This window comes from Cyanistes caeruleus, chromosome 29 (assembly GCF_971803275.1).
Source record: "Cyanistes caeruleus chromosome 29, bCyaCae1.hap1.1, whole genome shotgun sequence".
NCBI classification, from domain to species: domain Eukaryota; kingdom Metazoa; phylum Chordata; class Aves; order Passeriformes; family Paridae; genus Cyanistes; species Cyanistes caeruleus.
This window is the reverse complement of record NC_141729.1, coordinates 753,896-769,629: the sequence shown is the minus strand read 5'-3', so window position 1 is coordinate 769,629 and position 15,734 is coordinate 753,896. Positions and strand designations below refer to the sequence as shown.

General features: G+C 61.6%; 1 protein-coding gene and 1 long non-coding RNA gene across 2 annotated transcripts; one reads left to right on the top strand and one right to left on the bottom strand.

Annotated features, from left to right (window-relative positions):
* Positions 1–340: 340 nt before the first annotated feature.
* Positions 341–3,705, bottom strand: LOC111938836 (uncharacterized). Its single transcript, XR_002869107.2, has 2 exons — positions 1,980–3,705; positions 341–1,446 (listed from the first exon to the last, which is right to left on the bottom strand). It is a non-coding gene; the product is annotated as an uncharacterized LOC111938836 (long non-coding RNA).
* Positions 3,706–4,121: 416 nt separating this feature from the next.
* On the top strand, positions 4,122–15,085 carry ZNF703 (zinc finger protein 703). Its single transcript, XM_086865564.1, has 3 exons — positions 4,122–4,443; positions 4,921–6,992; positions 9,770–15,085. The coding sequence occupies exons 1-2, from the start codon at positions 4,231–4,233 to the stop codon at positions 6,295–6,297; spliced, it is 1,590 nt and encodes a 529-aa protein (XP_086721690.1). The 5' UTR covers positions 4,122–4,230; the 3' UTR covers positions 6,298–6,992; positions 9,770–15,085.
* The last annotated feature ends 649 nt before the right edge of the window (positions 15,086–15,734 follow it).

Genomic DNA, 15,734 nt, shown 5'->3' with positions numbered 1-15,734 from the left:
AACACCCCAAAGTGTCCTGCCTTCAACCCAGGGCTGTGCAGACCCTCATTCTGATGGCACGGCTGAAATCTTGGAGATGAACAGGCAAAACCCCCAAAAAAATCCCAGTGAAGTGACTGTGACCCCGGGACCAGCTCCCTCCTTCCCTCCTTCCCTCCCTCCCTCCCTCCCTCCCTCCCTCCCTCCCTCCCTCCCTCCCTCCCAGGTGACTGGGGGATGTTCTCCTCCCCCCTTCTGCAATTTATCCCGTCGAATTTCCCACCAGGAAACAGCTTCATTACATCAACAACAGGAAGACCCCACAGCTTTGTCACACAGAAAAGCAGCTGTTAGTCACACATCAAGGGAGCAGGGGAGGGGAAAAAAAACCCTTCACCTTTTTCTGCTTTAATGTTTGCAGCGTTAATGGCTCTGCGGAGGGAAGCGAGTCCCGGCCATTCCATAACTAACCATCACCAGCGAGGATCACTTAATATCCAAGTGTCTTCCTGCTTTTCCTGCTACATGATTGCTTTGGAAAGAAAGATTAATTCCAACTTTAAAAAAGAAAACACTATTTTTATCATTGCCAGGAGTCTATACGGGCTTAAAAAAGAAAAAGCGCTTGCTTGTCGTTTTACATCTTGCAATTTTGTCAGTTGTTTTAAAACATGTCTCCTGTAATAAATAAGATCATTTTTATGCACTTGTTCTGCAGCTAAAAGCGAGGCCCGGGCTGGTGTTGCGTGGGGAGTGGAGGCACTCGGGGATGGAGCAGGGCAGGGAAAACGCTGACTCGGAGGTTTTGCTTCTCCAGAGCAGCTGAGGAGCTGCGGGGTGGGCAAGGGGGGATTTACCTGGGCACAGCAGGTGTACAGCAGGCACCGGGGGACGGATAAAGGCTCGGATTTAGGATGTGCCTTGGATCCTCATCCTGCAGCGGGGCTGGAGCCGCCCCCAGCTCTCCCCATGGTGCCTGGAAGCTCCGTGGGACCCGTCCAGGCCGCACCTAGCGTGGGCTGTCCCCCTGGCCTGTCCCCCAGTGCCCTGCACAGCTGGGAGATGGTGCCTGCTGCCACATCCCACACACCCCCAGCTCCTCTTACCCCCTTTTCCCTCAAACTGTGTCCAGCAGCAATGAGGCAGGAGTGATTTATTCAGTCAAAGCCCAGCAGAGTTACAGCGATTTAAATTCGTGCAGGTTGCAGCGCTTGGGTGCCTCTCTCCATCCTGCCTGCTCTGCACCCCTTGGCACCCAGGGGCCAAGGGACAGAAAACTCCCTGCTCAGACTCATCCCAAGTTACTGGAAGGTCTTGAAGGTAAACAAAAACCTAATTCCCTCTTCCCCAGCCTCGCTTCACAGGTCGCAAAGACGCCGGAGTCCCTGGGCTTCGTCAGGGCTCTGCACAGGAACTCGTCCTTGGTGAAACCAAAGCTCCTCAGTGGCAGCCCAGGTGGGGCAGGTCCTGCTTAGGGATAAAAACATCATCATTCACTGGTGAAAGTGCTCCCAGAGGCTTCTGGTCTTCTTTGGCTTGGCTTCCATTCCAAATATTTGGCTTTTCCTTTGGTGCTGGTGTTATTTTTGTTGGGCAAGGGTCTCTCTGCTTTTGTTTGAACTTTTGCAATCTCTGAGCAGAGAGGGGTTTGTCACGGAGCAGATCTGGACACGGAACACGGAAGTTTAACTTTCTCCCCTCTGCTTCTCCTTAACAAAAACAGGACCCCCGTGGGTTTTAGAGCAGAGGATCCAACCGGTGCCAGGAAGGGCACCAGCGTGGAGCAAGATTCATCATCACCCACAACATCCCTCTGATGGAGCTTTAATCCAGCAGACACAAGCTGGTGCAGAAATGCCCTCTGTGTGCCAGCACCGGGGCAGGATCAGGCCTTGGGCATGACCCAAGGTTTGGGGAAGGATGAACGGCCCCGGGGGCATCGCTGCCCCGTGCCCTCGCTCCGCCCTGGCACCGCCGCTGCTCTTATGCTCTTGTCCCACCTGATTTTAGGTTACTCTGTGAAGGCCGAGTTGTTGTTGTTGGCAAACAACTCGAGGGACTTTGAGGAAAGCCTTTTTTTCCGTTTCCTCCTTCCCTGAATGGCTCCTTTGAAAGGCAGCGCCTCTCCGCTTCCATCCCGCTGTCCGGATTGAATCGATCCCGCGGTCAGCTTTGGGAGAGCGAAAAAAAGGGAAGAAAAAAGCCTCACAAAGAGGGGAAATGGACAGGTCTGACCCTGGGTGTGATTGATAGGGTTGGATAAGCGAGGCTGGATGTCAGGCTGCGCTGGGCGATGCCAGCACTCACCGGGGAAATCCAGCAAAGCCTTTTTTCCCAGAACCCAGAGCAGCGGCCTTGGGGAGGGGTGGGCACATGAACTTAATAATAGCAACATTGTTGGAACATAAAGCGTCTGTCAGGAGTTAATATGATTAATTAGAGGTGTCTGTCCTTCCCCCTCTCCCTCACTGGGGAGGCAGGAGGGACCTGAAACACAAACCCAGGGGGGGCAGAGGTGGGGCTGGAATGGGCACCTGGCCCCACACTGCCTTTCTTCAGGCCAAAGGTCCTCAGCTCTCATCCCATCCTGGCTCCCACAACTTTATCCTGTCACTCCACATCCCCATTCTATTGCACATCTCCCCTCAAGCCCCCATTCTCCCACCAGCTCCCATCTGAAGCCCAAGAGAGCCAGGGAAGGAGCTGTCACCCCAGCAGGACCCCACAGCCTGACGTGCAGGAATCACCTGGATACACCTGTATCACCTGGATACAGCTCCAGGATTTATCCGTGTGCCTCGGCTCCTCGGGGATACAGCCTGGCTGAGCTCGGCTGCTTTTCAGCCCCCTGCAAAACTGAAGCCACGGGGGATTTTGAAATTAATTCAAGGATGTCTGGAAAAGGTAACTAGAAATAGGAAGTTAATTGTTGGAAGTTAATTAGTTATACAGCAGCCTGCACTGGCACCTGAAGATTTTTAAGACTCAGCAAAGCAAAGGAGAAAATGCCTGGAGAAAAGGAGTTGTAGGTTCACAAGGGAATTGTCACTTTGTGAGAGCCCTGAGGTAAGGTCAGCCCCCTCCCCTTGGGTGGCTCTGGGACGGGGCACAGGCACTGCCTGCAGGGTCACGAGAGTGGCAGGACACGGGCACAGGGCTGCTGAGCTGTGCCGTGCCAGGCTGTGCCAGGCTGATCTTACCGAGGCAGTGCCATGCCAAGGTGTGCCAGCTGAGCCGTGCCATGCCATCGTCAGCCACGCTGGGCATGCTGTGCCAGCCGGGCCATGCTGTCCCATTCCAGGCTGTGGCATCTCGTGTCAGCCATGCCCAGGTGTCTGAGCTGTGCCATGCTGTGCCCTGCTAAGGTGCTCCAGCTGCTGGGCTGGCAGATCCAACCCAGCCCATGCCATGGTAAACTGTGCCGGCAGTGCCAGCCCATGCCATGCCATGCTAAACTGTGCCGGCAGTGCCAGCCCATGCCATGCCATGCTAAACTGTGCCGGCAGTGCCAGCCCATGCCATGCCATGCTAAACTGTGCCGGCAGTGCCATGTCCTGTCATGTCATGTCATTCATGTCATTCAAGCCATGCCAAGGTGTGCCATCAGTGCCATGCCATGGTAAACTGTGCCAGCAGTGCCATGCCAAGCTGTGCCAGTGGCACTGAGCTCTGCCGTGCCGAGCCGTGCCAAGCCGAGCCGAGCCGTGTCGAGCCGAGCCGAGCCGAGCCGAGCCGAGCCGAGCCGAGCCGAGCCGTGCCGTGCCGTGCCGAGCCGAGCCGAACCGAGCCGAGCCGTGCCGTGCCGTGCCGTGCCGAGCCGAGCCGAACCCTGTGGAGCCGAGCCGTGCCGAGCCGAGCCGAGCCGAGCCGAGCCGAGCCGAGCCGAGCCGAGCCGAGCCGAGCCGATCCGAGCCGAGCCCAGCCGAGCCGTGCCGAAGCCGAGCCAGCCGCTGGAGCTCAGCCGGTGCCGCGGTTCTCCCCCGCGCGGCGGCGCGGGGCGGTGGCGGCGGAGCGGCGGCGGCTCGCCCCCCCCACCGGCGGCTCTCCCCGCCCCGGGGGCCCGGCCGGGCGCGGATTGGTGCGCGGCGCCGGCCCCCTCGGAGCGCGGCCGCCATCGGGGCTATTTGACGTGTCGGTGGGGCCGGGGAAGGGCTTCGTCTCGCCGGGGCCGCCGCCGCCGCCGCTCCGCCGCCCGCCCGGCCCGGCCCGGCCCCGCGGAGCCCGGGCACTCCCCCCTTTCCCCCGCCCCAAATGAGCGGCGCTCCCGGCGGGCCCCGGCCGAGGACCCCGCCGAGCCGCGGAGCCGCGGCCGCCCCGTCGCCCCGGCCGCCCCCCGCCGACCCGCTGCGCCAGGCCAGCCGGCTGCCCATCCGCGTCCTGAAGATGCTCAGCGCCCACGGCGGCCACCTCCTGCACCCCGAGTACCTCCAGCCGCTCTCCTCCACGCCCGTCAGCCCCATCGAGGTCAGTGCCCGCCGCCCCCGACCGCGGCACGGAGCCCCGGATCCGCGCTCCCGGTTCTCCCGGCCGAGCTCTTCCCAGCCCGGCGCTCCCGGTTCTCCCGGCCGAGCTTTTCCCAGCCCGGCGCTCCCGGTTCTCCCGGCCGAGCTCTTCCCAGCCCGGTTCTCCCGGCCGAGCTCTTCCCAGCCCGGTGCTCCCGGCATTCCCGGCCGGCGCTCCCGGTTCTCCCGGCCGAGCTCTGCCCTGCTCGGCGTCCCCGCTCCCCCCACCCCGTTCTTTCCCTCCCCCGCCTCCGCAGCCGCGCTCCCCCCACCCCACCCGGTCCCTCTTCTCCCCGCCGGGCGCGTCCCCCGCCCCGTCCCCCCCATCCCCGCGCCCTGGCTCGCTGCCGGGCCCGGCCCCGGGCTCTCGGGGGTGGGGGGAGGCCGGTGCGGGGGCGCCGTCGGGGTCCCCCCCTGACGGGCTCCGCTCCGCCCGCAGCTGGACGCCAAGAAGAGCCCGCTGGCGCTGCTGGCCCAGACCTGCTCGCAGATCGGGAAGCCCGACCCGCCGCCCTCCTCCAAGCTGAACGCCGTGGCCGCCGCCGCGCCCGCCGCCGAGAAGGAGCCCTCCGCCCGCCCCGCCGCGCTGAAGCCGCCGGGCAGCGGGGACGCGCCCGCCGAGGACAAGTCCAGCTTCAAGCCGTACTCGAAGGGCGGCGGGGAGCAGCGCAAGGAGGGCGGCGCGGACAAGGCCGGCTTTCGGGTGCCCAGCGCCGCGTGCCCGCCGTTCCCCCCGCACGCCGCAGCCTCGCCCGGCGGCTCCCGCGGGGCCTCGCCGCAGCACCCCGAGCCCAAGGGCGCCGAGGAGAAGAAGGAGCCCGAGGGCGGCAAGCCCAGCCCCGAGGGGACGGGCGGGGGACTGGGGCGCGGGGTGGTGGAGGCCGGGGCGCACGGCGAGCCCCCCTCGGGCCGCAAGTCGGAGCCCCCCGCGCTGCCGCCCGCCGGCCATGTGGCCCCCGTCTCGCCCTACAAGCCGGGCCACTCCGTCTTCCCCCTGCCGCCCTCCAGCATCGGCTACCACGGCTCCATCGTCGGCGCCTACGCCGGCTACCCGTCCCAGTTCGTGCCCGGGCTGGACCCCACCAAGCCGGGGCTGGTGGGCAGCCAGCTGCCGGGGGCGCTGGGGCTGCCGGGCAAACCGCCCAGCTCCAGCCCGCTCACCGGGGCCTCGCCGCCCTCCTTCATGCAGGGATTATGCCGGGACCCGTATTGCCTGAGCTACCACAGCGCCTCGCACCTGGGCTCCAGCAACTGCTCCAGCTGCGTGCACGACCCCGGCAGCCTCAAGAGCGGATACCCCTTGGTGTACCCCACGCACCCCCTGCACTCGGTGCACACCACGCTCTCCTCCAGCGGCACCCCCAGCCTGCCCGGCCACCCCCTCTACACCTACGGCTTCATGCTGCAGAACGACCCCCTGCCCCACATATGCAACTGGGTGTCTGCCAGCGGACCCTGCGACAAGAGGTTTGCCACCTCGGAGGAGCTGCTCACCCACCTACGGACCCACACGGCCCTGCCGGGGGCCGAGAAACTCTTGGCGGGTTACCCTACCTCCGGGCTGGGCTCCGCGGCCTCCTGCCACCTGCACCTCCCGCCCGCCGCCCCCGGGAGCCCCAACACCTTACCGGCCTCGCTCTCCTTGAGGAGCCCACACACTTTGGGACTAAACAGGTACCACCCCTACGGCAAGAGCCACTTGGCCACGGCCGGCGCCCTGCCCGTGCCCTCCTTGCCGGCCGCCGGACCTTACTACTCCCCGTACGCGCTCTACGGCCAAAGACTCACGTCAGCCTCCGCTTTGGGATATCAGTAACCACCGCGGCCCCGGCCGGCTCAGCCCCAGCCCCCCGCGCCCTCCTTGGACTGTGTATTTATTACTGTATGTTAGCTTAAAGCTGGGAATATAAGTGCATTATACACCAATGAATCAATGGTATGCAAAAGTCTGTGTCCAAAAAAAAAAAAAAACAAAAAACCCGAAAAAAAGAAAAAAAAAATCCCTCTTTACTTTGCAGGTGTGGGGCTTTGATTTTCCCCTTCTGTTTCTTTTGAATTTTTTTTTCCTTCCCCTTCTTAATTTCCCCCCTGAGAAATTCTTGCATGACTCCTGCCACACGTGGAAAAGCAGAAAAAAAAAAAAAGGCATTTTCTTCCTCCCCTCTGCGTTTATCGCTCTGGGATTCTGTTCTCTGCATTTGAAACTTGCAGATGTAAATTTTTTTGTATTTTTTTCTTATTTTTAATCCTTCGGGGTTTTCAAAAAAAATTTTTTTTTCATTTTGATTTTTTTTTTATTATTTTTTTTTCCCCCTTTTTGCGCTGTGTCCGGGGCCGGGGGAGCTGCGGACAGCGGCCGGGTGATGGTCCCCCCGGGCCGTGCTCCCCCCGCGGCCGTGCCCCGCCGGGGGCTGCAGGACCCCGCGTGTCCCCCCCCCATCCCGGGGGGCGCCGGAGGAGCGGCGGGCGCAGCGGCAGGACCGGCGGCCCCGGGCGGGCGGACGAGCCCCGGTAAGTCTGATTTTGTTAATAAACGCCTCTTGGTTGTACCCACGCTCTGGTCTCGTCTCGTCCCTGCCCGGGGGTCCGGCGGGGGCCGCGGGGTCCCAGCACCATCTAGCGGTGGCGGCGGCGGCACCGGCTCTCCCCGGCTCTGTTTCCTCGCGGCACCGGCTCTGGTTCCCCCTGGCACCGGCTCTGGTTTCCCGTGGCACCGGCACCGGCCCTGGTTCCCCCTGGCACTGGCTCTGGTTCCTCGCGGCACCGGCACCGGCTCTGGCTCTGGTTCCCCGTGGCACCGGCTCTGGTTCCCCTCGGGACCGGCACTGGCACCGGCTCTGGTTCGCCTCGGGACCGCCTCTCGTCCAGGTTCCCCGTGGCACCGGCTCTGGTTCCTCACGGCACCGGCTCTGGTTCCCCGCGGCACCGGCTCTGGTTCCCCGCGGCACCGGCTCTGGTTCCCCGTGGCACCGGCTCTGGTTCCCCGCGGCACCGGCTCTGGTTCCCCGTGGCACCGGCTCTGGTTCCCCTCGGGACCGGCACCGGCTCCGGCTCTGGTTCCCCGCGGGACCGGCTCCGGCTCTGGTTCCCCGCGGGACCGGCTCTGGCTCTGGTTCCCCTCGGGACCGGCACCGGCTCTGGCTCTGGTTCCCCTCGGGACCGGCACCGGCTCCGGCTCTGGTTCCCCTCGGGACTGGCTCTGGTTCTGGTTCCCCTCGGGACTGGCTCTGGTTCTGGTTCCCCGTGGCACCGGCTCCGGCTCTCCGGTTCCCCGGTACCGGCGCTCCCGGTGCGCTCCTGGCGCGGCCCCGCGGGCTCCGGGCCCGTTCCCCTCCCCGCGTGTCCATGCCCGGTGTCCCCACGTGTGGCGGCGGAGGGAAGGTTCGAGAAGGCGTTGGAGCGGGATGAGAGCGGTGCCCCCGGGCCGCTGCGGGGAGCGGGTGGTCACCCTCTCTCGGGGGTGCGGTTTTAGGGGTGGAATTGCGGTAGGAGCAGGGTCCCGGCTCTCGGTGTGAGGTCCGGGAGCTGCTGGGGTCCGGACTGCTTCCGTTCGATCTTTGTGCCGGGAGGAGGATGGTGAATGGCTCTGAGATGGTCTGGCTCCATCCCCGCCGTGCTGAGGGGCTCTGCCCGCTCCCTGCCCCAAGGAAATCGCTTTTCCTCCAGCGGTGGCACCCCCGGCCCAGCCCCTGCTCCCCTTGAGACCCTCCGTGCCCCATTGCCCGCATCACTTATTCCTTTCTGCCTCGCTCCTGTTGCATTTCAGTGAGTCACGCAATTAATCCCTGTTAATTGCCTTCTCGATATTGCTTTATGCCCTGTGTTTAGATTCCTTTGTGTCCTTTGAGCTGAAAAATAATGTGCTGAGAACAGGGACTGCTTTTGCCGAAGGGATTTTTATTTCCCTGCCTGTGCCTGGAGCGTGGCTGCGGGCGTGCGGCCGGGGGCAGGGCCCGGCCGGGTTTTCCTGTGGCAGTGGGAGCGGTCGGTGGTCCTGGGGCCAGTTTGGCTCCATTCCGAGCTCCCCGAGGCTGGGGGAGGAGGTTTTGGGGGTCTGTGGCTTCCCCTCGCCCTGCACGGACGCGCCTGGGGTCGGGTCGTGGCCGTGGTGGGGTTGCTCCTTGCAGGTGGGATGTTTGCTGGATGAGGGCCTGGGGTTTGCAGGGCTGCGGCTGCCACAGGGGGGCTTTGCTGCAGGTGTTTGCTGTCCTGGGGCACAGCAGGGAGGGGTGCCAGGCCCAGGCTGGTGTCTCCGGTGTCTCCGGTGCCCCCGGTGTCCCCGCTGGATGCTGAGCCCTCCGGCGGCCGGAGCAGGGTGCCGTGGGCAGAGCGGCTCCGGTTCGTGCTCTCCGGTGCCACGGGAGGTATCCAGACCCCCCGGCCCTAGGAGTCTTCGCTTCTCCCTGGACTTGGCCCCCAGTCCCAACCGCTCGGTGTCGGCCCCGCTCGGGCACTGCCAGTTCCCATCGTAAATGCTGCCTGTGACTGGGGCCTGGCACAGCTCTCTGCGCTGGAATCCTGTCCCGTGCCCGTCCCTGGCCATGGCTGGGCACCTCGTGCCATGGCCAGGGAGGACGATGCCGCAGAACCTCGAGGCGTGGTCGCTCAGTACCAGAATCGGCACAGCCAGCGCAGCCGCTCCGGGGGTCGGGGCTGCCGGGGCAGTGCCACGTCCAACCTCGGAGCAGCCGGGGCAGGGGGCGAGGAGCTGCACAGCCCCCGTCCTGCCAGAGCCCTCTCCCAGGGCTGCCGGGTTCATCCCTCCTTAGGGCAAAGCTCCCTCCCCTCTCTCCCCCGCAGCAGGATGGTCCCCGCTCCAAAAACGAGCTCGTGTGCCTTCCCTTCACCCACGGCAGGGCTGGATGCTGCCTGGATGAGTCCTGCTGTGCAGGAGGCTCCCTGAGGAATATTTTTCCCCTCCCTAAGGACTGCAGCAGCGGGGCCAGCCCGTGTAAACACTGCGAGTATCATCCGATAGCGGCGGCGCTCGGGCTGGAGCTGCTGGGGAGCGCTTGCGTTGCCAATATATTAAATAATTCCCTGTGAAATGTATGCCCAGGTTATTGCAGAATTCATTTTATAATAAGAGCACTGGGATGCACTTTATTAATCATTCTGTCTAACAACCTGCACTCCACAGTTTCGGTTTGATTTGATTCAATCCTGTCTTTCTGCAAAATATATGGCTGAGTGGGTCGGATAATGTATGGCTTAATTTAGAGTTGTATGGGTTTGAATTACCATTTTCATAATGTGCTGTGCATTAATGTGTTGCATCATTTATACAGAAAAATGTGCAAGGTTTCAAACCTCTCCAGGAGGCAAAAGTCACCTAAAGGGAACGCGGAGAGACAGAAAAAGACCTTTGCAAATCCAGCTGGGGCTGGGAGGACAGCGGTGGGTGTCGGACTCGGGGACAGCAGTGCTGGGGCTGTGCCGGTGGCTCCTTTCCCCGTGGCACGGCAGCACCTTCTCCAGCTCGGCCCGAGCTACCGGGGACCTGCAGCGCTTGACTCGCCCGTGACCCCGGTGCTGGCGCTCGCCGAAGTCGCGGCCACCGTCACTCACCCCGCGCCGCGAGGAAAAAGCTCCGATTATCCAAATACAGTCATTAAAGGGGAAATGTGTTTTTAGGACTGTCAGAGTGATTAATGAGGGTTAGCAATCCTTGCAAATGCACTTGTTTAGTCTAACTGGCAGCCTCTCCTCTCCTATTGATTTATCGTGGCAGTCGCCGGGGCCGCGGTGGAAGGAGCGGGGCTGCGCCGGGACTGTCGGGGCACGGCGAGGGGCCCGGCCGGGCGGCACGGCACGCTCTGCTGTGCCGGAGGCAGCCGAACAAAGGCAACATTATACCCTGTGCCGGGGAAGGAATGACTTGGACGCACAGGCCGAGCCGCTCCGCGTGCCTTATAAATATCCCCGTCTGTAAAGCCCGAAGCCCAGCTGACCACAGCCACGCCGTCCGCCCAATAAAGACGTGAATGAAAGAGCCAGGCCCTATTTTTTTTTTCTTGTTGTTTTCCTTCCTCTCCTGCACAAGGATCCCCGATGTCTTTCAGGTGATGCAGAGGTGGCTGCCCGCAGACGTACAAGGCGTTTCAGAGCGCAGAGTGGAGCACGGCGTCCTCGAGGGCTGGAGCCTGCCCAGGGGTCAGGTCGGGATGCAGAGGCATGGGCCAGAGCAGAGCCACGGTGGGTGGATGAGAAGTTCCTCAGCTGCATAAAGCAGCTTTTCTTTCCACGTGAGCACTGGTGGAAGCCACGGAGAACACAGGCTCTGTTTGTCCTCAAAGCCAGAGTAGCGTGGACACCTCCTGTCCCCCGCCAGCATCCCCGTGCTCGGGGGTTTGCCCTGGGGCACACTTTGTGCTGCATGAGCTGAGAGCAGACCTGGAGGGACAGAGCCGTGCTTGGAGATGGCAGCAGAGGTCCTGTGCCAGGGCAGGGAGCTGGAGCCCTGCGGGAGCTGGAGCAGCCGGCGGTGACACAGAGCGGCCGGGGTGGCACCGAGCTGTGGAGCTGCCCCTGGCTTGGCACCATGAGCAGAGCCCCAGCACAGCCCCACACTGCCCTGGTGTGGGGTTCACCTCCAGCCACCCCAGCACAGCCCCACACTGCCCTGGTGTGGGGTTCACCTCCAGCCACCCCCAGCACAGCCCCACACTGCCCTGGTGTGGGGTTCACCTCCAGCCACCCCAGCACAGCCCCACACTGCCCTGGTGTGGGGTTCACCTCCAGCCACCCCCAGCCATGGGACAGCACAAGTGACCAGAGGCCCTGGATGAGGAGAGTGGAGAAGGGCAAAGACCTCAAGGCACCAAAGCCAGAAGAGTGTGGGCAAGCACCCAGGGCACTGCAGTGGCCAGGAATGCCACGAATGGGACTGGACTTTCCTCTGGCTCTGGATAACAGCTGAAGAGCTGCTGCTGCCTCTGCCCTGGCCATGGATTGGTGTGTGGTGCAAATCCCAGCTTTGGCAGCGATACGCTGACATCTTCCTCGCCACAGCAGGACACCCGGCCCTGGCTGGTCACCAGCCCCCCATGGGAAGTGGTCAGTGTGACCCATGGCCACGGATTCCCTGTTCTGCAGTGCCTGAGCAGCATGACAGTCCAGCACAGGCCCCTGGCAGGTGACAGGCCCCTCACACAGGTGGCAGTGTGTGTGGCAGTGATCCTGCTCATCCCTGCAGGGTCACAGTCACCCCTCTGTCTATTGTGGTGAGCAGCTGAGGAGTGCTGATCCTCACACACAGACATTTCAGCTGGACCTCACCAGGAGCACAGGGGACATCAGCTGACAGCGTACAGAGCAGGGTCCTGGAGTCACAATAACCGAGATTTACACTGTGTTGTCTGAAGGTGTTCCTGGAAGTCTCCAGGAGCAGCTTTGCCATGACCTCATCCCACCTTCCAGCGTGGTACGGGGAGACAGGACAGGAGGATGTGACCCATAGGAGGGGCCTTTGCCAAAGGTGACAGCGGAACGCTGACCCTGGGCTGTCAGAGCTGGCCTTGATGGGCTGAGCAGAGCTGGACAGGACACCCAACAATGTGCAGGGTGCAATGTGACCTCTTCCAGCATCTTGTGGTCCCAAATTTCATGGATCACCCCTCGTGGCCTGGCAAGATTTGGAAGGAGATGAAGGATGCAGCATCCTGGGCATCTGGTGGCATCTGGGGCTTGATAGACCCTTCCTGCAGACAGCTCCGTGGAACAGAGAACTGAAATGGCTTTTCTGTGTCCCCCACAGCTGCAAAGGGCGGCTCCACAGCAGCACTCGGGGCTGTGCCCACCACAGCAGCCCCTGCATCTCCACTGGGGCATCCGTGGGAGAGGGAGATGCTGCTGCACCAAAGATGGGACCAGTGGGAGCCTGAGGTCCTGGTGCCACCTCTCCACGAGCAGCTCCTGCAGGAGGGGTGGCTGGGAGGCTCCAAGAGAGGACAGGAGAGCCATGGGGACTGTTAAAGATCTTTCTTGATGAACCCATCTTCTCCGCACTTCCTCGAGGGAGGAGAGGGGAGACTGAAGCACCCAAAAGATTTGCTGTATTTTTCTCTCTGGATGAGAAGGATGGGGCTGCTCATCACCGAGGATGGCATCAAGGCCAGGAGCCCTGGTCCTCTGGGCAGAGCTCCTGTAAAAGGGACTCCTTGTTTCTGCTGGAGCAGCTTCGCCTTTGTGGGGTTTTGTTCCCGCTCCCTGCACAATCCTGGTAACAGCCAAGGGGCTGGAGAAGGACAGTCCACCTTGGAGGTGAGAAGAGCCATGTTCTGGGCAAAATGGAAACGGAGCCAAAAGCCCTTCCTTCCTTCTGGGGTTCCCACAGCCTTTTGGACACTGGTTGGGTTTTGTGTTGGGATGGATGGCGCTGGCTGGGTGCCCGCCCCTGGGGCTGCAGAGATGTGCTCTGTCCCCATTGCTGCCTCCATAATTCCCAAACTTTTCCAAGATGCTGTGCTGGCACAGGAATCCTGCAGCACTGGAGAAGCTCGGGGGGTTCCTACCTAGAGAACACCAGGATTTGGCAGCTCTCAGCTGCTTTGGTGTGAGGCAGACCCTGAGCCCTCCTGGCCACGGGGGAAGCCCTCAGGGCACTGGGTCTGTGCTGCTGGGTTTGGGGTCTGGCTCTGAGCGCCGGGGCTGTGCACAGCACCCACACTCTGCAGGTGAGTTTGGGGGAGATGGGGGCCAGGGCAGGGCTGGCAGCTCCGGGATGCCAGCAGGACACGGGGAGAGCTCAGCAAAGCCAGGGGGTGGCTGATGGGCTCAGCCCCCCAGCCTTTGATCAAACCCCAGGGCAGCGATGGGCTCTGGGGGGGTCAGGGGTGCTCTGTCCATGGGGCCAGCACCGTACCAGGGATGCTGTCGGCACCCTGGGCTGCCCCTGCTCATCCCTCTCCCCGTGCCCTTCTCCCGCCGCCGGGAGCAGCCCTTTCATCTGGCAGGGAGGTACAAATGGAGCTGTCAGATGCCATCAGCCCCGCGATATGACAGGTTGTGGGGCCGGGGCCCCTCGAACAGAGCAGCCTTGTCTGTCAGAGCCGCCTGACACTCCCCATAATGGCCAGATGGATGAGACTCTGAAAGTAGGGCCCGGCGCGTTTTCAACTCTATTTTGGGTGAAAACACTTCTTGAAAGATCTTGAAAGGAGCTGGCAGTTTAGTAGTTCAAATGATTAATGAGCACTGGCTCTGGCGGGTGGATTTCTCGCGCTGTGCCAGCAGCTGGGCTGCTCCAGCAGGCCAAGACACGCCGCGCTCCCCCCGAGCCCCCCTGGCTTTCCCGGAAATGACACCAACGCCACAGGCCCTGCATATGGAAAAAGTTAAATATAAATTACTGCTGAAAGAGGCCTCGCTGAGCGGAGTTAGTTAAAGATGTTTATGGATTCAGAAACACGGGCCTGCATATGTATTTAGGGATGACAAATGTGATTCAATAAGTCAGGAATTTCTCCGTGGGCTGAGGCGGGACCCGCGCGGCGCGGGCGCTGCTCTGGGCTCTCCAGCTCAGTGCCATAAATCCTGCAGACAGGCTCCTTGTTCCTTCCCTGGCTGCTTGGGGTTGGTTTTCGCCTTTTCCCTGGATCAGACCAGCTCACAGAAGATGCTGTGTTTGGGATGTGACAGCCCTGCTCCCTCCACGGGTGTCCCCTGGGGCCAGTCTCGGTGCTGGGGAAAACTCACTGGAGGATCCATGGGATCACTGGGAACTGCACCATCCACACCACCCCCAGTGCCAGGGACATCCCTGTCCCCGAGCTCTCCGTCCCCTCAGAGCTGCTCCAGAGCAGTCAGGACTGTCAGCAGATGATTAACGAGCGACAGAACTGCTCGATGGCAGGTTTGGGGTTTGAGCCCCTGCTTGATGAGCTCAGCTCTGATCCTGCAACCCCTTCATGTGGGCAGCTGGGGAGGTCTCACAGAGCCCCCACCCAACCCAGCCCCTGTTCCTGCTGCTCTTGGGGTGCACATCGGGAACCACAACAAACCGAAGCAGGAAACCCCTGAACTGAACTCCAGCAGCTGTGGTGGGGGCCCAGGAGGGCTTCCAGGTCATGGCAGGGGTGCCAGAGCTGCCAGGTCATGGCAGGGGTGCCAGGGCTGCCAGGTCATGGCAGGGGTGCCAGGGATGCCAGGTCATGGCAGTAGTGCCAGGGCTGCCAGATCATGGCAGGGGTGCCAGGGCTGCCAGATCATGGCAGGGGTGCCAAGTCATGGCAGGGGTGCCAGGGCTGCCAGGTCATGGCAGGAGTGCCAGGGCTGCCAGGTCATGGCAGGAGTGCCAGGGATGCCAGGTCATGGCAGGGATGCTGGATTTGGGGTGACAACCCCCAGCAAACCTGCAGCAAAGGGCAGTGCAGGAACCACCCCCTTGGCTCCCCTCATCCCACACCTCTGTGAGGCTCAGAGGGAAATGCCTTTTGGGGGGTCAGCGCCCGGCCAGGCCTTGGACCCACATCCACATTCCTTTGTCCTGATTTTATTCGTTAGCAACATTTGGCCTGGATATGGAGACAGCTAATGAGGGACGGAGTTTATTGCAGTTTGATTTTTCTGTTAAAACAATACAATAAAATAAATGCACTTGGAAATCTGGTCTGTGTTTGTACGTAGGAGATTTATGGCTCTGAAGGCTTCCAGAGAGACGCAGCCTTTCATTCCCTTCCTTATTGGAACAGATCATGTTGCAGAGTTTAAAGGCCTCTGGAGCTGTGATTTATTTGAAGGGAGAAATAAGGGAAATCCAACTATCTGTTCCCTGGCTCGGATCATCCAGTAACTCCCAGCCAAGGGGACGGATCTGCACCTCCTCCACGGATTTTTGATTTTTTTCCCTCCTGTCGCTTACATTATCCCGCTCTAAATATATCACCAGACCAGGGATGACTCCTGACCTGGGCTTCAGCACCTCGCTGAGGTTTCCCCAGCCCTTCCCAGAATCCCACTAATAAATCTCACTGAGCCCTCCCCGAGCTCCTCCACGCCACTGATGGACCTGCGTGGGGCCAGTTGCTGCCTTGATCCACATCTGAGGTAAAGGAGAGGATCTTGGGGTAATCTCTGGAATCGGGTGATAAATTCATCTCACCTGCTCCTGCTCCCCTCCCTTGCTGCTCTCCCAGGCAGAGAAGAGCACAGCAGCTTAGAACCAGGTCAGGAATTGTGCCTGAAAACCTTTTCCATGAACTTGGAATCTCCCCAGGATGATGCTGCAGCTCCCACATCCCAGCAGGACTACGC